Here is a 22,076-nt window from a genome sequence, read left to right on the forward strand (position 1 = left end):
ACGAAGTTGTAATAATACCAGAGAATGCTCTCTCATTAGAGAGATGACTGGTGGTCGATTTATCCCGGAGGGTCACAGTACCTCAGTCGAGAAGGCAGGACCCTCATGGTGACCTTAGCTGGTACAGTAATTGAACCTACACCGTCAGTGTCACTCTGCATTTCAAACCAGCTGTCCAGCCAACTGAACTAACCAACACCCAATTAATACAGAAAATAAGAACATCAGAACTAAGATCAGGAGTTGGCAATTCAGCACCTTCAGCCTGTCATACCATTCAATACAATCATGGCTGATCTCAACTTGGTCTCAATTCCACCTTCCCGCCCGCTCTCCCTAAACATTCAACCCATTACTACTCTATAAATCTGTAAACATTAAATAAGGTGGATGTATACACACACACACACACACACACACACACACACACACACAAAACTGGTTAAAGGCAGGAGTCATCAGCACTTTCTGAAAGAACCTTGGGATGGGCAATAAATGCTGGCCTAGCTATCACTGCCTATATACTATGGACAAAAAAAATTCGAAGTGGACGAAGAAAAAAATCTAGCTGCATTAGTTATTTTGCAGTCAAAAACAGATGAATAAACTTACATCAAACTGATTAAGTATAGCTCCACTTTCAAGTCCTTTTCGAAGCTGAATCATGGATTCTTCTAATGAATCACCATATTCAGGATATGAGGAATGAATAGAATTATTTGGAAAACACCGGAAGTCTATTTCCTCTTCCACTTTGTCCTCTTTATGACTGCTTGTAACTTGAAAATTAGAAATTATACAAAGGTTTATCATTAACAATTTTGCATCAAGTTGGCTATTTAACTTAAAATTATCATATTGTGAATTGTATTAGTTAAGCAAGGCAGTGATGCTATGAGCATTTGAGTAGGCGCAAAGTGAATGCATGCTAAGACAGTGAGTGAGCAGCCCGGAGATATTTCCTGGTCCAGTCTGTCACAAAGTGTCCTTACAACTGCATTACAATGAAAAGTGCTGATGCATTCAACAGTGCAGCATTAAAGTGCAGAAGCATACGGTGAGAAGATCAGAGGTGTGCCATAATGACACTGAGGGCGGCACTTGGCAGACGCCAGAGTCTGAAGATAAGGAGGGAGTGTAACGGTTGCCTGTAGAGCATACATTGAGATATTGTTGCTGGTGTCCATGATGGAGGTCTGGAAGAACAAGTGGCCAGATGCAATTATCAGGCAACCATTTAAACTTTCAGGTTAGGGAATTCTCAGTATGTACTTTCTGTCCATTTGGTACGAGAATGAGAACCTGGGTACTAATGGGGCGAGGATGGGTAGGAATCAGAGTGGTAATGAGCGATAATTCCAGTTAATAGTGCTCTTGCTGCTCACTAGCAAGATTCTCATCTCAATGTCCAGGATTTAGTTGCAGATGTGTCCTTTCAGTCTTGATGTTGACAAGGGCTTCCCTGGACATTTCACCCATTCTCCCACATTCCTCACAGTAGACCATGTCGTTCAAGTGCTGGGAAGATTCTGCCCCCAGCAGTTTAGAAAAAGAAATAATAGGAAGCTGAGGAAAAACATCATGATGCAAGTACTTAGCATCTGGAATGCACGGAGTTTGTTGGAGGCAGAATCAATCATATCTTTCAAACCAGAACTGGATAACTATCTGATGAGATAACATTTGTAAGTGTCGTGGGAAATTCCATGGTCTGCAAGTTATTTCATTGAATTATTTTTTTTTTAAACCCTTTCAGCAGGCTTAAAGAGAAAATGCAGGGCAATTTGAGGTGATCTTCCAAGTACTATGGGTCACTGTCAGCCATAGCCAAATACCCTCTGGGATCAGAGATAATGAGAACTGCAGGTGCTGGAGAATTCCAAGATAATAAAATGTGAGGCTGGATGAACACAGCAGGCCAAGCAGCATCTCAGGAGCACAAAAGCTGACGTTTCGGGCCTAGACCCTTCATCAGAGAGGGGGATGGGGAGAGGGAACTGGAATAAATAGGGAGAGAGGGGGAGGCGGACCGAAGATGGAGAGTAAAGAAGATAGGTGGAGAGAGTATAGGTGGGGAGGTAGGGAGGGGATAGGTCAGTCCAGGGAAGACAGACAGGTCAAGGAGGTGGGCTGAGGTTAGTAGGTAGATGGGGGTGCGGCTTGGGGTGGGAGGAAGGGATGGGTGAGAGGAAGAACAGGTTAGGGAAGCAGAGACAGGTTGGACTGGTTTTGGGATGCAGTGGGTGGGGGGGGGGGGGGGGAAAGAACTGGGCTGGTTGTGTGGTGCAGTGGGGGGAGGGGACGAACTGGGCTGGTTTAGGGATGCGGTTGGGGAAGGAGATTTTGAAACTGGTGAAGTCCACATTGATACCATTAGGCTGCAGGATTCCCAGGCGGAATATGAGTTGCTGTTCCTGCAACCTTCGGGTGGCATCATTGTGGCACTGCAGGAGGCCCATGATGGACATGTCATCTAAAGAATGGGAGGGGGAGTGGAAATGGTTTGCGACTGGGAGGTGCAGTTGTTTGTTGCGAACTGAGCGGAGGTGTTCTGCAAAGCGGTCTCCAAGCCTCCGCTTGGTTTCCCCAATGTAGAGGAAGCCACGCAGGGTACAGTGGATGCAGTATACCACATTGGCAGATGTGCAGGTAAACCTCTGCTTAATGTGGAATGTCATCATGGGGCCTGGGATAGGGGTGAGGGAGGACATGTGGGGGCAAATGTAGCATTTCCTGCGGTTGCAGGGGAAGGTGCCGGGTGTGGTGGGGTTGGAGGGCAGTGTGGAGCGAACAAGGGAGTCACGGAGAGAGTGGTCTCTCCAGAAAGCAGACAGGGGTGGGGATGTAAAAATGTCTTGGGTGGTGGGGTCAGATTGTAAATGGCGGAAGTGTCGGAGGATGATGCGTTGTATCCGGAGGTTGGTAGGGTGGTGTGTGAGAACAATGGGGATCCTCTTTGGGCGGTTGTGGCAGGGACGGGGTGTGAGGGATGTGTTGCGGGAAATACGGGAGACGTGGTCAAGGGCGTTCTCGATCACTGTGGGGGGAAAAGTTGCGGTCCTTGAAGAACTTGGACATCTGGGATGTGCGGGAGTGGAATGTCTTATCGTGGGAGCAGATGCGGCGGAGGCGGAGGAATTGGGAATAGGGGATGGAATTTTTGCAGGAGGGTGGGTGGGAGGTGGTGTATTCTAGGTAGCTGTGGGATTCGGTGGGCTTGAAATGGACATCAGTTACAAGCTTCCTCTACATTGGGGAAACCAAGCGGAGGCTTGGAGACCGCTTTGCAGAACACCTCCGCTCAGTTCGCAACAAACTACTGCACCTCCCAGTCGCAAACCATTTCCACTCCCCCTCCCATTCTTTAGATGACATGTCCATCATGGGCTTCCTGCAGTGCCACAATGATGCCACCTGAAGGTTGCAGGAACAGCAACTCACATTCCGCCTAGGAACCCTGCAGCCTAATGGTATCAATGTGGACTTCACCAGTTTCAAAATCTCCCCTTCCCCAACTGCATCCCTAAACCAGCCCAGTTCGTCTCCTCCCCCCACTGCACCACACAACCAGCCCAGCTCTCCCCCCCCCCCCCACCCACTGCATCCCAAAACCAGTCCAACCTGTCTCCGCCTCCCTAACCTGTTCTTCCTCTCACCCATCCCTTCCTCCCACCCCAAGCCGCACCCCCATCTACCTACTAACCTCCTCCCACCTCCTTGACCTGTCCGTCTTCCCTGGACTGACCTATCCCCTCCCTACCTATACTCTCTCCACCTATCATCTTTACTCTCCATCTTCGGTCCGCCTCCTCCTCTCTCCCTATTTATTCCAGTTCCCTCTCCCCATCCCCCTCTCTGATGAAGGGTCTAGGCCCGAAACGTCAGCTTTTGTGCTCCTGAGATGCTGCTTGGCCTGCTGTGTTCATCCAGCCTCACATTTTATTACCCTCTGGGATCAGCCGCTTTCTCCCAGTCCTAACTTGTTGATCAGCTCAATGTGGAAGCCAATCAATTTCTCATCTTCTCTACTGGGAGCTATAATAGCAACAGTCAAACGAGTCAAAAACTCAAAAATGGCTCAGGATTGACGATTATGTTGTAGTCCCCATGCGGACTTGGGGCACATTTCAATTGAGGGGTGGTGAATGAGAAGGAATGAGAAATGTCTAAATTCCAAGATGTCAGAAAGAAACCATTTCTCTATTGAGGGTTATTGCAGATGATTAGGGTGCAATCTTAACATATTCTTATAATAATCCCGCACAGCTTTGTTAGAACATAGAACGAATTTGTAGAAACAATACAGGAAGTAGAACACAACAGCTTTTGCAAAGGGGCTAGTTATTTGGAAAAAAAACAGCATATGCAAGCGTGAGGGAAAGAGCAGGAAGCTAGGTAAGTAAAAGTAAAATAGAAAAAGGTGAAAGTAAAATAACTACTTGTCAATTAGGGACTGAGGGGAGTGCGCAGCATGTCAGTATTGCTGTGAAGCTGCCTGCAAGCACTGTGCAGTGATGCAGCGTCTCCATGAAGCTTGGAGGAGCGTGGTGACTTTGGTGTGACGGTTCTGGTAGGGTGCATCTTTAAATAGCCCTAAATTAGAAAGCATGTGGAATAGGGTCAGGTGAATACTTCTGCTTCTTCTACTAGTTAAACTATGGCAGTCCATGGAGATTAAAAAAAATTAGTGACTTTGGACAGTAGTGAATGTGTTTGGATTGGAAAAGAGTCCTTAGCATAATTAGTATTCTTTAAAGGGAGTAAATCTAAAGCTTATCTAAAGGAAAATCATGACAGCCATGATATGCTTCTCCTGCAGTATGTGCGAGGTCATGGACACTTGGCGACCATTAATGCAGAAAGCGCGTTCAGCTGCAGCTCTGGCTAGCTGCACTTTGCAGGCAGAGTTGCGGGTGGACTTTCAGCAGCATAACCATGAAGCTGAGATTAATGCGGGCAGAATATTCCATGGGGTGGCACCCTGCAGGTTGATATTTAACTAGCAAGAGTTGCAGCAATTATTTGATGCTACTTGCTGCAAAAATAAAAAAGGAGCAGTAGTTCAACCATAGCTAGAAAAGAAATGAGGTACAGCATCAGATCTAAGGAGGAGACATACAAAATGGTCGGAAAAAGCAGCAAGCCTGATGACTCGGGGCAATTTAGAATTCAGTAAAAGAGGACAAAAGGATTGATTATGCTGGGGAAGATAATGTATGAGAGCAAAAATAGTGAGGAACAAAAAATTATAAAAAGGTTCAATAAATATGTAAAGATAAATATTTATGAAGAAAAATACAGGTCCTTTCCAGTCTTAAGCAGGATAAATTATAATGGGGAATAAAAAAATGGCAGAAGAATTGAACACGTATTTTGGTTCTGACTTCATAAAAAAAGGAGACAAATAATTTCCCAGAAATGCTAGGGAACCACTGGGTTAGTGTGGGGAAGGAGCTAGAGAAGATCAGTATTAAGAAAAATAAAGCACTAGAAAAACTAATGAGGTTAAAGGCAGACAAATCCCCAGGACTTGATAATTTGTATTTCAGTTTACTAAAGGAAGCACACTTAGAAATATTGGATCATTGGTCATCTTCTAAAATTCTGCAGACTCTGGAGCAGTTGCTACAGATTGGACCGTAGCAAATGTAACTCCCCCATTTGAAAAGGGAGAGGGGGGAAAACTGAAAATTATAGGCCAGTTAGCTTAACATCAGCTATGGGGAAAAATGGTAAAGTTTATTATAAACATGTGATAACAGAACACCTGGAAAGCATTAACTGTATTAGCCAAATTCAGCATGAGTTTAAGAAAGAGAAATCATGCTCAACTAATTTTCTGGAGTGTTCTGAGGATGTAGTTAATGGAATAGATAAGGGAGAACCAGTGGATATGGTGCATTTAGACTTTAAGACAAATCCTGGTATGGCCCTACCTAAGAAGTTAGTGCGCAAAATTAAAACACATTTGACTTGGAGAAATATATTGGCATGGATTTAAAATTAGATAACAGCCAATGGAAACTAGAAAGCGGGAATAAACAGGTCTTCCCCAGATAGCAGGCCATATCTAGTGGCGTACCACAAGGATGAGTGCTTGGGCTCCAGTTGTCTACCGATACATAAAATGACTTGGATAGGAAGGAACCAAATACTTTATTCAAAGTTTTTTTTATTGACACAAAACTAATAGGGTTGCAAAAAGAATACAAGGAGGCTCCAAGACAATCTAGGCAATTTGAGTGAATGCAGAACATATAGCACAGGAACCGGCCCTTTGGTTCACCATATCTGTGCTGACCATGATGCCATTCTAAATTAACCCTATCTGTACACACATGGCCTACATCCCTCTATTCCCGGCCTGTTCATGTGTCTAAATGCCTCTTAGACACTGCTATTGTATCTTCTTCTATCACTTCCGCTAGCTGCATGTTCCAGGCACCTACCACCCCTCTGTACAAGAAAAACTTGCCTCACAAATCTCCTTTAAAATTCCCTCTCACTTTAAACCTATGCCACCTAATATTTGACATTTTCACCCTGGGGGAAAAAGCCTCCAACTGTCCACCCTATCCATACTCCTCAATTTTATATACTTCTATCAGATCGTCCTGAGAGTTTGCCTACCCAATGAATGACTATTTTGAAATGTTCAAGGCTTCCCTGTATGCGCTGGTCAGACATCTAACATTGATAAGGTGCTGGGCTACAGTAGGTATTGGGGAAAATATCAATACTGATTTTGACAGGGCTGTAAGATGGCACGAAGCTAAGAACAAGCAACTTGTATGGCTTAGTACCAAGTAGTGATAGACGATGGTATGTGTATTTGCATGTGCAATGAGGTGGCAAGCTTACCACCCATGTGCCCCGAGGAGCATTGCTTTGCATTTACTTTCTCACTACATTCACGGTGAAGAGCAACTCCAGAATGTCAACTGGGTATATAGCATGAATTCAAAAATGACATGAGTGCCAGGGATCCCAAGATATCCTGGCAGTGGAGAGAATTTCTGGAACCAGATGAGCAGAGCAACACAAGGCTATGGCGCATGCAAGTTAAAGAATGGGATGATATTGTGAAGAACCCATTTGCAGAGAGAAACCCACCATGAAACTCTCCAAAATGGCAGTTTTTGGTAAGATTCAGCCTACTCTGTCTCTCCAATCGCTGACACAGGAACTGAAGATTGAAGTCTTTACTCAGCAGTATTTACACAACAGAAAAAATATTTACACCTTCTACCCAGGTAAGTATTTATGATGCCACACCTAATGGTCAAAATGTTCAATTATCAATTTACTGAATTTCTAACCTAAACATATTTATTACGATGGGCCAAGGTAAAAAACCAGATAATTCTATATAAACAGACCGCATAAAACAATAAACAGTGATCTCATAACACAGCACCCGATGAGCAGCTCATGTGGTCTCTGGCAGAAATTAACACATCATATACTAATGACACAAAGCAGCTGCAGGATGAGGTAAAGAGAAATTAGGAAAAAAATCGTCAAAAACAGACTGGCATACACATTCACTTTTTTAAACATGAGCCGCTGTTCTGCATTATAAACTAAACATTATTACTGGAAGAAACGTAAAACAATGGTTTGTCAGTTTCATATTGTCAACAATAGGGTGAAGTACTGCAGATGTTAACTGAGTCTAACAATTATTAGTTACCTTTTCTTTTGACCAACAGCACAAGTTCTCTGGAGTGTGATTCTCTGCTTGCTTTTATGAACATGACAACTTGGTCATGAGTATGTTCAGAGATGTCTCTGCCATTAATCAACAAAATCTGATCCCCTTCATTCAGTTTTGGCACACATACGTCAGCCTACACAACAAATGTTAAAACATTTACGTAAAAATATAAGATTTTGGAATGAGAAATGAAGTAGTATTCAGTTTGTGAAATGTTAACTACATTTATTATATGATGTTTTGGCATTCTGGTCTATTTTGGATTATACATTATGCTTTTACTATAAATGTTTACATGTTGTCCAAAACAAAAAATCTGCTCTCAATGTTCAAATCCTAACAAGCCCCTCTCAGGGTTCAGACAGATTGTTGTTCTAAGCTTTCTCTCTATTCAGCTAGGAATTTAAATTTCTTATTTGTTTTGAGAGAAGAATGGAATATTCTATATTAATTTAGGAAGGAGGAATTGCTGGCATTTCCACACATCTCAACTCGTAGCAATTTAATTGCATTCCCATGTCCTGAATGATCGTTAGACCTTTCGTTTAGGTCATTTATTCTGCCTTCTTTGCAAAAAAAAGAAAAACCATAAAAATCACTGTCTTTATCTTCTCATCTCATTGTCAATATGTTTAAATTCTCCCTTTTGCATAATGTTCTTGCTTCCACTTCTGTTCTTCTACACCGTCACTGATGAGTTCAGTCATAAGATCTGCTTTTACTGGAAATATGTACAATTAACTAATGTACCATTTGTGGATTCACCTGATCGGGATGGCCTGAACCAGTTTGTAGCGCATTGGGACGATTGGCCTTAATATAACATACTGAAGTATGCATGAAGACAATTGAGCCTTGCAGGTCTTTGTGTGTCACAATGGCAACAGGCTCTTATTCTGACCTACCATTGGTATCAAATAGTATCCAATATTATTTGTGCTTGTAAGGTTCACAAAATAGTAGGCACTCAAGTTGTACTAATGCATGACCACTGCTTTCTTTTCTAAAGGATATTTACACTTGACATTCCTGGAACCTCTCCCTGGAAGTAGACCATACTGTCATCCCATCCATGCCTATAGTCTCTAACTGAAACTCATTCTGATTCACGTGCGTTAACTGTACTTGGATATTGTGCTCTTTGTCCTTTTCTAAAGGGGGTGCATGTGCTTGTAATTCATTTCAACTCCATTGGATAACTTTACTTCGATCTCCTGTGCCTAAGATTATTTACATCTTACTCAATGGTGATGTTACTGCTCCCTTAATCCTAAGGAATATTCTAAAAATGCAGGTCTTTATGTCTAGGAAAATCAGACCAAAGATTTCTAACTTCCGTTTTTCAGCTTTACATTTCATTATCATCAATAATTTCACTTCTGTAATTCTATCAAATTGGCACTAAATGTCTAAGAGCTATATGTTTTCATGTTACTTCTATTTCGAACAAGAACACAGCAGTCATCCTGTTTTTGAGAATCTACTCTCTTCCCTCCGGCAATGCTCACTTTGGAAAAGGTTGAGTTCTAGGACTGGTCTTTCTACTGTAAAGACAGGTACATGCAGATTACTAAGCAACGGAGGGAGAATAATATTGATCTTCAAGCGTTCGAATTGAAACAAAAACGCAGGCTTTTCATCACACAGGGATAATATGAGAGATGACGTCAACTGCAACATAAAAACCAATAATCGCTAGCATCTACTCCAACAGATTTCATATAACAAAGATATGGCTCAGGGAAAATAATAATGAACAGTAATTGTGTAGTACAAACATGCATGATGTCTCTCACTTGTTTTCCAATCTAGTTGAACAACTGGGTAATCATAAAACAGCACATAAGTGTTGCACCCACTGGGAAACTGACAGCAAAGACAATTACATTTGAACCGAGTGTTTTTACTTAGTTCAAGACCGAGTGGCACTAGCAGTTATGGAAAAGTACTTTTCATCGTTACTAATTAAACCTTTTATGAAAAGCTGATGTGTGCGTCTTTGTATAGTTATTTAAAATTAATGCTTTGCCCATAATATATGAAGTGAACTACCAGACACAATACGTTTTATAGATTTTTAAGCTATTTAAAAGGATAACAAAGGAACTATTTAGTGTTTTGGTGAATTGTGGCAAGAGTCAAGAACAGTAGTTGTTTGAATACACTTTGATTTAATAAGGTTCTTATGGAAGTAGAAGCAATAAAGCTGCTCACCCAATATCTAACTGATAAATGCATTGAGCAGTTGGTATCTTGCTCAAAACGGTACTGGATACTATAAAATTTTCAATCGTGTTAAAAATTCTCTTCAGCAATTTACTGTAGATGGATTTTTTTTAAAGTCAAAACAATGACTGCAAACAAACTGCTAAAAATACTCTTAATCAGTTAACATCTGTGAAAAAAAAAATCATGTTTAATGGCAGAATTCAATCCCACCCCCCAAAACCAGGGCAGGGCAAAGAAATAGAGCTGAGAAGGCTTGTGATGAAGAATGTTTCAACGCCCTCCTGTTAAATATGAAGCAGGGAGGATTTAAAATGGCCTCTCTAGCCTGGAGGCCAACAGAGCCAGATTCATTTTTGGCTCAGGAGTTAGCCATTCAGCACTTTTCGTCCATACTGGCGCCCTAGACAGCAATCTCGTCAGCCCATTCTCTCTGCTAAATCCTAATAATCCTGCGAGGTTTTTTTTCCCCACTTCAAAGTGTCATCACCAATCTCGTGTACAGCAAAAACATGACGTTTCAATCCCCATACTCGATGCACTGACCAACGAAGGCAAGCATACCAAATGTCTTCTCTTCACTATCTTGTCTGTCTACCAGCAATTTCACTTTCAGGGAACTATGTAGCTGCACCTCTAGGTTTCTTTGTTCAGCAACACTCTCCAACGCTCTACCATTTCTTATGTTCTGACGCCATTCATGTCCAACTGTAGCATGACATGAATAATATCCAGGCTTGAGCTGAAAAATGGCATGAAGGTAATGATCATCTTCCATATGAGGTAAATCATCCATTGTCTCTTGATATTCAATGGCATTACCACAGCTGAAACCTCACTATCAACTGGGGTTTACTGTTGCCCAAAAATTGAAATGGACTAGCCTAGTAAATGTTGCTGCAAGGGCAGTTCAGAGGCTAGGAATACTTCAGCGGTAACTCACCTCCTGACACCCCAAAGATGGTGCTCCATCTATAAGGAAAAGGTCAGGAGTGTCATGGAATACTCCGCAATTGCCTGCATGGATGCAACGCCAACATCAGTTCAGAAGCTTGACACTAACCAGGACAAAAGCAGCCCAATTGCATGGCACTGCACTGTCAAACATTCATGCTCCTTACCTCCATTGCTCAGTGTGATGATAGTATGGCTTTAAGAGGAGTATTTGGTCCTGCCAATTAGCATACCTGCCCATCATCCTTACTCTGCCACTCAGCCAAATTCTGAACCAGTTCAATAATTTGCCTTCAATCCAATGAAATTCAATTTTCGATGAACAGTTGCCTGGATCCTGAGACTATCTATGCCTTTCAGAAATCCAAAATGAATAATATTCATAGTTAATCCCTTGTCCATTGCTTTAAAAGACTCCTTCAAAAACTTCAACCAGGTTAATCAACCAAATCCATCTGTCTCCGATCAGCAGAAAAATGTAAAAGGTGTTCGGTCACTTTATCCCTATATGTAGACTCTGAATTTTAAGTGTACCCTAGTTACCCTCCCTCCCCTTAAGTAGCAGTGACATATTAAATATTAAAGTTCATGATTCAGGAAAACTTTGGAAGATTATAGTTAGCACATCCCCAATACCCCTGCGTGTCACCTAATTTCTTTAAAACCTTGGAATAGAAACCATGTAGCTCCAGAACGTCACTCCCTGGCATTGTCCTTCTTTTACTGCTCTTATCCTGGCTACATTAATTTTGATCTTTTATTCAACATTGGCTTCCTCAGTTATCTGGTGCTGATCTCTTTCTCCATAAATAGCAGAGCAAAGTAATTATTCAGAATGTCTGCTATTCCATTATTTTCATCGACAATATCAGTTGTCTATTTTCACAAGGCCAACACAGTTCCAAACTTTTACACAATTGTATTCCCAGCACCCCAAAGCCCCTACCCCCCCGGAATCCTTGTTGAGCTTCTTATTCCTTGCCAGTAGTTCTTATTACTTATTTTGTTACCCTTGGCTTGTTTCTGCTCACCAGAATCTTGTGCTTTATTCTGCAGTTTCATTTTTGTTTAAAAATTTGTACGGTCTTGTGTTTGTGGTCTCTTAACTCTTCATTTTCCCATGACTATCTTTTCAGAATGTAGGAATTTTGCTCCTTAGAAGAGTGGTGACCTCATGGTATTATCAACAACGGTTAATCCAGATTCAAATCCCACCATGGCAGATGGTGGAATTTGAATTCAAATTCAATAAAAATCAGGAATTAAGAGTCTGATGACTGTGAAACCATTGACAATAGTCCGAAATCTTTAATCCTAACCTGGGCTGACCTACACGCGCCTCCAGACCCACAGCAATGTGGTTCACTCCTGACTGTCCCCAGGGCAATTAGGGATGGACAATAAACACTGCCAAGCCACTGACACCCTCATACTGTGGATGAATAACAGACTATGTTATTTGAATTTTTGTTCTGAATATGCCACACTGTTGTATCATTTTACCCATAAATTTTTTCAGTTTACTCTGAAATGTCTGTTTCATTTCATTGAAATCCAGCCCACCTATATCTAGAATCTCAATAGCTTTTTCATGTTTTCTCATTTTAAACACTGCATTAAATGCAATCGTCTTATGATTGCTATTAGGTAAATGATCATGCACCATTAGCAGTCCTAAATATGGTTCATGAATCATTAATAAATTTACATAGCATATGCTCGTTTGCTTCATACTGTTGCAGAAAAGTATCCCATACTAACAAAAAAATTACTACCTTTCTAAGAGGTGCTAGCATACCTATTTCAATCAATTTCAAACTTAAAATCACACTTACCAAATGCTTGTCTAATCTTTGCCTTTATGCCACCTACCATGTCAGAATACCTATCAGGAAGGTGGCACACAACTCCCACTAGTCTGAAATCCTTTCTTCCTGTTTCATTTCACCCATAAAGTTTCCACTATCTACTTTCCTTTCACTATATGCAGATGCTTTGAATGTTTTCCTTGGATCTTTACAATTTCTCTCTCCTGGTTTAATTACCTTACAACTTTTCATTTTCCCTTTATCAATATTAGCTAAAGCACAACTTTTGACTTATTTTACTCTCTTCCTTTTCATTTGTTTGCCAACTGTGCACTGTGCTCCTTTTCTTATCTGACCACCACTTACCTACAAACCACCCCACTTTCAAATTTAAATGACAGAAGTAGCTGTGTGTACCTCGCCCTATACCAAAGTCCTGTATACCCACACAAGAACTGCAGGAATTCAAGGCGGCAGGTCACCACCATCTCTCAAGGGCAATTAGGGATGGACATGATATACCAGCCAGTGATGCTCACATCCCACGAACAAGTATATTTTCAAAAATGTCTTACCAATTAAGTGATTTCTACTGATCTCCATCTATTATTTTCCCATCGTTCCTGCATAACCTGACTTTTTGTTCCCTGTCCTGATCACCTTACAATCATACCATACCTTCCAAGTTGAATTTGTGCCTGCAATTTATTTCTTATACACTCTTCATTTGTGCAAACAATACTTGAGCTATACACCTAGCCTTTCCTCCTTCAAGGTTTTAGTCTCAGATTTCTTACTGTGTTGGTTCAATTACTTTACATCTTTTAGCTTTCCTTTTACCCACGATGCTAAAACACTGTCTTGATGTTACTTTACTCCCTTCCCTTTCCTTTTTTTAAAAACTATGATATAAGCTAGCTTTTCTATCTGATGTCTGCCCGCACACTGATTGGTGTTAGTGCACGTGCTGGAGCATGATTTTGATCTTGGATTCTGTGAAGCAACAAAAGCAAAGGTTTGAGGAAAGCTAAACATCATGCAGTTCTCTGTAAACATGGCTGTGTCTAAAACATGAATAATTTTGGTTAGAATTCACAGGCAACTGGTAAGGAGTGAAATATAGCTAGGAAAGCAAGTTCTAGTACACGATCAAACATAATAAATGAAACAGAAAAAAATCATAAATGAAGAACGTGAAAGAGACCAGTAGAAATCTTTTTGGAGAGGAGAACAGAGATTAAGGTGGATCATGCTAGACAAACCATAATACAAGGATCACTTACTAGATTGAGAGACACCTTCAACACAAATAAAGGCTTAAGGAGTATAAGGGGCTTAAAGGCATTTTACAGGGGGCAGAGCTCTGAGATCACTATAAGAGTGTTTGTTGTGGTCAAAGCCCTGCTCCATAGAATTAAATTTTTCTTGAGTGACTTGAAGGAAATAGAAAGTAAGGAGACACAGAGGGACAAGTACAGCAGAATGAAATCCAGCAATTTCAAGATTATGTTGCTCACCAATGAACAGCTGCAGATTGTTAAGTGCCATTTAAAGCCTCTGTGGCAAGGATCCTCTCAAAAACAATGTAAAACAAAAAAAAGGTGCAAAGCTGGGAAAGGAAGTTACAGGGGTAAAACTGGCAGATATAATGATTCAACAAGCGAGACATCTATTGTGAATTTCAATTAATTCCCTAGTGGGCCTTTCCACATGTACTGTGTGCTACTGTTCAAGTGAGAAAAGCCAAGAAGCTGTGCAAGATATTAAGAATTTTACACTATCCCTCTCAGAGGATGGAGACTGTGAAGCAGGTAAGTATTACAAAAATTCGTTTTTAGCAGCAGAAAATAACAAGAGATTTAGTGCAATTACTAGGAAGCTTTACTCACTGGTGATCCTGGGCTTACTCTTGAAACAATTAGGGGCATTTTCTGATCAACTCCACCCTGAAAGACAGTGGAGAAGGAAGAAGAAAGATGCTTTAGGATCATATACACAAAGTAAAATTTTAGAATTTAGAAAATTTGTGTTCATAGATCTTTTATACTTGGATTTGTTACACACTACATTTACATAATTTTTCTCTTACTCCTTAAAATATTTTTATTTAACCAAATCCTGGCAGCTTCAACATAAATGAGATTGGATGAGGTAGCTTAGTTCAGTTTAAGCTTAGTTGAATTAACAATACAACAAATGAGATTGAAGATTGATGACCGAATCTACTGAAATTTATTCAGCTTCTTTACAGTTGACAGGCTCTGCAATAACAAATCTCTCAGGACTTAATGAATTATGAAAAATATCCAAATAGATTCAAGAAACAGATTAACATTAAAGTGGTTTAGCATTTGTCATTCAATTTAAAAACAAATAATTTCAATGGTACAAACACAATGCTGTGTTAAATCTATAGGCACAGTAAATCTTGCAGTGAACTCCACTGAACAAATGACAAACAATTTGGACCAGGTGGGAAGAATAAGACAATTAAACACGGCACCGTTTTGGTTCACACCCCAGTAGCCAGTCACAGAACAACACAGCAAGAATCCATGGCCACATTGTAACGGTCCTCTTAGTAACACAGAAACATAGAAAATTGGATCCCAATGCTATTTGGGCCATCAAGCTCACTTTGCCATTCAAAGTCATTATGGTTGATCCTCTATTTCAATGCCAAGTTGCTGCTCTCTCCTTATACAATTTTAGAAAATCTATTTCTCTTTTAATTATATCCAGTGACATGGCCTCCACAGCCTTCTGTGGTAGCGAATGTCACAGGTTCATCATCCTTTGTCTGAAGAAATTTCACTTCATCTGATCTTCATCCAAATTGGCCCATCACGTATCCTGGGTCACTGTAGTCACTTGTTCTGTCCCCTGCCTCAGCCAATGGAAGCAAAATCCTGGCTTCCAGGACAGAAACATAACTTAGAAAAGAATCAATGCAGGAAAAACATTCAATTTGTTCATACTGAAACCCCAAAAATGAGAATGATTGTTTGGAGAACAATAGTGCAAGCTTGTTTCTCATATTTGGAGACCATATACACCCCAGAGTTCTAAAGGAGATAGCTAAAGAGAAAGTGGAAGCGTTAGTGGTGATCTTTCCAGAATCACTAGAGTCAGGGAGTGTCCCAGAGGACTGGAAAATGGCTAACGTGACGCCCCTGTTTAAAAAGGGAGTAAGGCAAAAGACAGAAAATTAGAGGCTGATTAGATCTAACCTCAGTTGTGGGTAAGATTTTGGAGTCCATTGAAAGGATGAGATTGCTGAACATTTGTAAGTGCATGGTAAAATAGGGCAAAGTCAGCACGGTTTCATCAAGGGCAGGTCATGCCTGACAAATCTGTTAGAATTCTTTGAGGAAGTAACGAGCAGGGTACACCAAGGACAGCCAATGGATGTTATCCACGTGGACTTCAAAAAGGCTTTGGATAAGGTGCCACACAGGAGGCTGCTGAGTAAGAGAAGGGCCCATGGTATTCGAGGCAGGGTACCAGAATGGATAGCAGATTGGCTATCTGGCAGAAAGCAGAGAGCAGGGATAAAGGGGTCTTTCTCAGGATGACAGCCAACGACAAGTGGTGTTCTGCAAGAGTCAGTGATGGGACCACAACTTTTCACTTTGTACATTATACTAGATGAAGGAACTGTGGGCATTCTGGCCAAGTTTGCAGATCATACAAAGACAGGTGGAGGGACAGGTAGTATTGAGGAGGTGGCAAGGCTGCAGAAGGACTTCGACAGGTTAGGAGAGTGGGCAAAGAAATGGCAGATGGAGTACAACGTGGGAAAGTGTGAGGTCATTAACTTTAGTAAGAATAATAAAAGCATGGGCAATTTTCTAAATGGGGAGAAAATTCAGAGCTCTGAAGTGCAAAAAAACTAGGGAGTTCTAGCCCAGGATTCTCTCAAGGTAAACTTGCAGGTTGAGTCTGTGGTCAGGAAGGCAAATGCAATGTTGGCATTTATTTTGAGAGGACTTGAATATAAAAGCAGCGATGTACTATTAAGGCTACAGAAGGCTCTTTTCAGGCCACATTTAGAGTATTGCGTGCAGTTTTGGGTCCCATATCTCAGGAAGGAGGTACTGGCCCTGGAGTGGGCTCAGAGGAGGTTCACGAGAATGTCCCAGGAATGGAAGGCTTAGCGTATGAGGGACATTTGAGGACTCTAGGACTATACTCATTGGAGTTTAGACGGATAAGGGGAGGGATCTAATTGAAACCTGAAGAATACTTGATGGCCTGGACAAAGTGGATGCTGGGAAGATGCTTCCATTGGTAGGAGAGTCTAGGACCCGAGGGCACAGCCTTAGAGTAAAGGGAAGACCTTTTAGAACAGAGATAAGGAGAAACTAGGATAATAAAATGTGAGGCTGGATGAACACAGCAGGCCCAGCAGCATCTCAGGAGCACAAAAGCTGACGTTTCAGCCTAGACCCTTCATCAGAGAGGGGGATGGGGTGAGGGTTCTGGAATAAATAGGGAGAGAGAGGGGGAGGTGGACCAAAGATGGAGAGAAAAGAAGATAGGTGGAGAGGAGAGTATAGGTGGGGAGGTGGGGAGGGGATAGGTCAGTCCAGGGAAGACGGACAGGTCAAGGAGGTGGGATGAGGTTTGTAGGTAGGAGATGGAGGTGCGGCTTGGGGTGGGAGGAAGGGATGGGTGAGAGGAAGAATAGGTTTCGGGATACAGTGGGTGGAGGGGAAGAGCTGGGCTGGTGTGTGGTGCATTGGGGGGAGGGGACGAATTGGGCTGGTTTTGGGATGTGGTGGGGGGGGGGGGGGGAAAGAGGGGGGAGAGGGGAGATTTTGAAGCTGGTGAAGTCCACATTAATACCATTGGGCTGCAGGGTTCCCAAGCGGAATATGAGTTGCTGTTCCTGCAACCTTCGGGTGGCATCATTGTGGCACTGCAGGAGGCCCATGATGGACATGTCATCTAAAGAATGGGAGGGGGAGTGGAAATGGTTTGTGACTGGGAGGTGCAGTTGTTTGTTGCGAACTGAGCGGAGGTGTTCTGCAAAGTGGTCTCCAAGCCTCCGCTTGGTTTCCCCAATGTAGAGGAAGCCACACTGGGTACAATGGATACAGTATGCCACATTGGCAGATGTGCAGGTGAACCTCTGCTTAATATGGAAAGTCATCATGGGGCCTGGGATAGGGGTGAGGGAGGTGGTGTGGGGGCAAGTGTAGCATTTCCTGCGGTTGCAGGGGAAGGTGCCGGGTGTGGTGGGGTTGGAGGGCAGTGTGGAGCGAACAAGAGAGTCATGGAGAGAGTGGTCTCTCCGGAAAGCAGACAAGGGTGGGGATGGAAAAATGTCTTGGGTGGTGGGGTCGGATTGTAGATGGCGAAATGTCGGAGGATGATGCGTTGTATCCGGAGGTTGGTGGGGTGGTGTGTGAGAAAAAGGGGGATCCTCTTTGGGCGGTTGTGGCGGGGGCGGGGTGTGAGGGATGTGTTGCGGGAAATGCGGGAGACGTGGTCAAGGGTGTTCGACCACTGTGGGGGGGAACGTTGCGGTCCTTGAAGAGCTTGGACATCTGGGATGTGAGGGAGTTGAATGCCTCATCCTGGGAGCAGATGCAGCGGAGGCAGAGGAATTGGGAATAGGGGATGGAATTTTTGCAGGAGGGTGAGTGGGAGGAGGTGTATTCTAGGTAGCTGTGGGAGTCGGTGGGCTTGAAATGGACATCAATTACAAGCTGGTTGCCTGAGATGGAGACTGAGAGGTCCAGGAAGGTGAGGGATGTGCTGGAGACGGCCCAGGTGAACTGAAGGTTGGGGTGGAAGGTGTTGGTGAAGTGGATGAACTGTTCGAGCTCCTCTGGGGAGCAAGAGGCGGCACCGATACAGTCATCAATGTAACAGAGGAAGAGGTGGGGTTTGGGGCCTGTGTAGGTGCGGAAGAGGGACTGTTCCATGTAACCTACAAGGCAGGGATAGCTGGGGCCCGTGGCCACCCCCTTTGTCTGTAGGAAGTGGGAGGAATTGAAAGAGAAGTTGTTGAGGGTGAGGACAAGTTCGGCTAGGCAGATGAGAGTGTCGGTGGAGGGGGACTGGTCGGGCCTGCGGGACAGGAAGAAGTGGAGGGCCTTGAGGCCACCTGCATGCGGAATACAGGTGTATAGGGACTGGATGTCCATGGTGAAAATGAGGTGTTGGGGGCCAGGGAATTGGAAGTTCTGGAGGTGGTGGAGGGCGTGGGTGGTATCACAGACGTAGGTAGGGAGTTCCTGGACCAAAGGGGAGAAAACGGAGTCCAGATAGGTGGAGATGAGTTCGGTGGGGCAGGAACAGGCTGAGACAATGGGTCGACCAGGGCAGGCAGGTTTGTGGATTTTGGGAAGGAGATAGAAACGGGCCGTGCGGGGTTGGGGAACAATGAGGTTGGAAGCTGTGGGTGGGAGGTCCCCTGAGGTGATGAGGTCACGAATGGTGTTGGAGATGATGGTTTGGTGCTCGGGGGTGGGGTCACGATCGAGGGGGCGGTAGGAAGAGGTGTCAGAGAGTTGGCGTTTGGCCTCGGCGATGTAGAGGTCAGTGCGCCATACTACCACTGCGCCACCCTTGTCTGCGGGTTTGATGGGGAGGTTGGGGTCGGAACGGAGGGAGCGGAGGGCTGCCCGTTCTGCGGGGGAGAGGTTGGAGTGGGTGAGAGGGGTGGAGAGGTTGAGGCAGTTAATGTCTCGATGGCAGTTGGAGATGAAGAGGTCGAGGGAGGGTAGGAGGCCTGGGGGTGGTGTCCAGGAGGAGGACTTGTGTTGGAAGCAGAAGGGGTCAGTGGAGGGAGGGTTAGGTTCCCGGTTGAAGTAGTAAGCGTGGAGGCGAGGGCGGCGGAAAAAACTGCTCTATGTCCAACCGTGACTGATATTCATTGATGTGTGGGCGGAGGGGGACAAAGGTGAGCCCCTTGCTTAGGACTGACCGTTCGTCCTCAGTCAGTGGGAGGTCTGGGGGCATGGTGAAGATGTGGCAGGGCTCAGTGTAGCTGTCTTCTCTGGGGTTGCTGGCTGTGGAGGTTGTGGGCAGAGCGATGAGGTCGTCGGCCATGGGCGGGGTTGGAGAAACTACTTCAGCCAGAGAGTGGTGAATCTATGGAATTCACTGCCACAGATGGCTTTGGAGGTCTGGTCATTAAGTACATTTAAGTTGAGATAGTCAAGAACCTAACTATCAAGGGGTTCAAAAAGTTACGGGAGAAAGCAGAAGAATGGGGTTGAGGAACTGATCAGCCAAGATTGAATGGCGGAGCAGACTTGATGAGCCAAATGGCCTAATTTCTGCTCCTGTGTCTTATGGTCTAAATCTTCAATTTCAACCCTGACTTGTGACTGTCATTTCATTCTTAAGAGCTGGACTCTTGTTTTTGTATTAAACACTTTGTTACTACATGTTATTGTCTGTAGTACAGGGAAGTGTGGCAAGGAAGATTAGATTTACGTCATTTACCTTTAAGTTGAAACCAAACTTTCCTTCTTCATCGGGTATCATGCGAACGCAAAGAAAGCCATTATCAGTGTTTACCAGATCAGTCTGTAGGGAAGAACAAGTGAACTTTACCATGCAGGACTGAATTAAAGATACTATTAGACAGAGCTCTCCAAACCAGGGGCCTAGGATACTAAATGGCATCATGAGCTGAATTTGAGTCAGCAAATGCCAAGGAGCTTTGTCTCACCCCCACCACCAATCCCCCTATCCTCAAATGTTTCTCTACACCATCACCTGCTCTCAGTTTTCACAAAGAGGTCACAATAATTATTCAACTTTGAAATTGGTCACAGCCAGAATATATTTGGGAAGTACTGCAACACAGTCGCTCAATTTATGGACTCTATGGTAATTATTCAGATTATACTTTGCAATGTTATGGTTGGAACAGAAAGTCAAATGTCAACTTATATACCGATTATACTTCTTTCACCACTTATAAAATGGGGTAACACTAGGCAGGTGAGCGAACTACTGCAGTTCTACTCATCATGTTTAATCCTAACATGAATATTGAAATAGAAAACAAATCTAAACATGCATTTCAAATATACACTGTCCACAAAATAATGTGTAATATACGTATGAGAGTAGTGAACTAATTAAATAGATTTTAGGACAGCTGAACAGATAAAGCATGGCTGCTTTTAAGTTGTTTTTTTGCCATAGGGTCAAGACATTTTAAATTCATCTTTGGAAAGTAAACTGTTTCTTTCCTTTTCTCTGGTGCCTTCAACTGCATACAACAATATCAGAGAAGGCTCAGACAGCACACACTGTCAGCCTAAGCTTTGAACTGTCTTAAAATTCCAATAATGTTGAGTGCAGAGTGCTTTCTGCCATTGTGTCTTCTATTCAGTGTTATGGCTCGTAACTTGAAACTGGGAATTTGTTGGTGGGGTTGAATTCTTGTCTGCTTTGATGCTTTAGTATTCAATATCGTTTTGATTTTGCATCAAACCACAACACTGATTTTACAGCACAGCTGCTGTTTAATTGACTTAACATCAATTTAAATTAATTATACAAGGCTTTGCTTTAGGTTTTAGGAGCTTCCAGAATTTGTTATTTCGCTGGTAATGACTGGTTTTAACCACCATTTCTAGTAATGTCAGTGGTTCTGACATTATAGCTTTAAAAAAAGCCAAAAGAACCATGGATGCCAGATATCAGAAGCAAATATAAATTTCTGGAAAAGCTCAGCAGGTCTGACAACATCTGTGGAGAACATTCTAATTTTTTTTGATATTAACAGTAGGACTTCAACATCCCTGTGTTCTGAAGGGTTAAGTGAAATTTATTTTTAGCCATCCCAAGTTACTAAAGATGAACATTGTGTTAGTTACAAGGCTAGAGCCGAAGAGTCCAATTCACACAATTGTAACGTCTCTATTCTTCACAAATACTATAATACCATTTTTTTCCTACTGGCTGATTAGTTATGACGGTAAAATATTGGTTCTAGAAGCAAATTTGGTAACCGCACTTTCAGAGACTGGGCTTTTGACCATGCTCAATGTAGATTAGGAAATTTGGATGAGTATTAGCTGTAATTACTGCAATATAATTTTAAGATGAAACAAAGTAATTTAGTCATTTGTTTTTGCATTTTCACTTGAGTTAAGAGTCAGTACTAATTAGTTGCAATGCGTCTAAGCATCAAGTTCAGATGAAATGCAAATTTGGTTTGTGGGATGTATGCGTCAGTAAAAACTTTCATGGGAACCTTTTCTATGGGAACCCATTTATTTCCTATAGTACCAGTTAAAACTGATGGTACTCATTACTAATTTTCAATTTTAAGCAGGTGGCTCCTTGCCAGTCACAGACACATTTAGTCAGGTGGCAAATGTTATAGTGAGAACAAT

General features: G+C 42.7%; 1 protein-coding gene across 1 annotated transcript in view; it reads right to left on the reverse strand.

The window, feature by feature from the left end:
- LOC125462785 (tyrosine-protein phosphatase non-receptor type 3-like) overlaps positions 1-22,076 on the reverse strand; it is a 220,406-nt gene that overhangs the window by 85,617 nt on the left and 112,713 nt on the right. Inside the window, exons 13-16 of the mRNA XM_059641119.1 lie at positions 20,167-20,250; positions 14,595-14,651; positions 7,694-7,850; positions 613-779 (exon numbers count right to left, since the gene is read on the reverse strand). Coding sequence (XP_059497102.1) covers positions 613-779; positions 7,694-7,850; positions 14,595-14,651; positions 20,167-20,250 — 465 coding nt within the window. The remainder of the gene's footprint in view (positions 1-612; positions 780-7,693; positions 7,851-14,594; positions 14,652-20,166; positions 20,251-22,076) is intronic.

This window comes from Stegostoma tigrinum, chromosome 2 (assembly GCF_030684315.1).
Source record: "Stegostoma tigrinum isolate sSteTig4 chromosome 2, sSteTig4.hap1, whole genome shotgun sequence".
In the NCBI taxonomy this organism is placed as follows: Eukaryota; Metazoa; Chordata; class Chondrichthyes; order Orectolobiformes; family Stegostomatidae; genus Stegostoma; species Stegostoma tigrinum.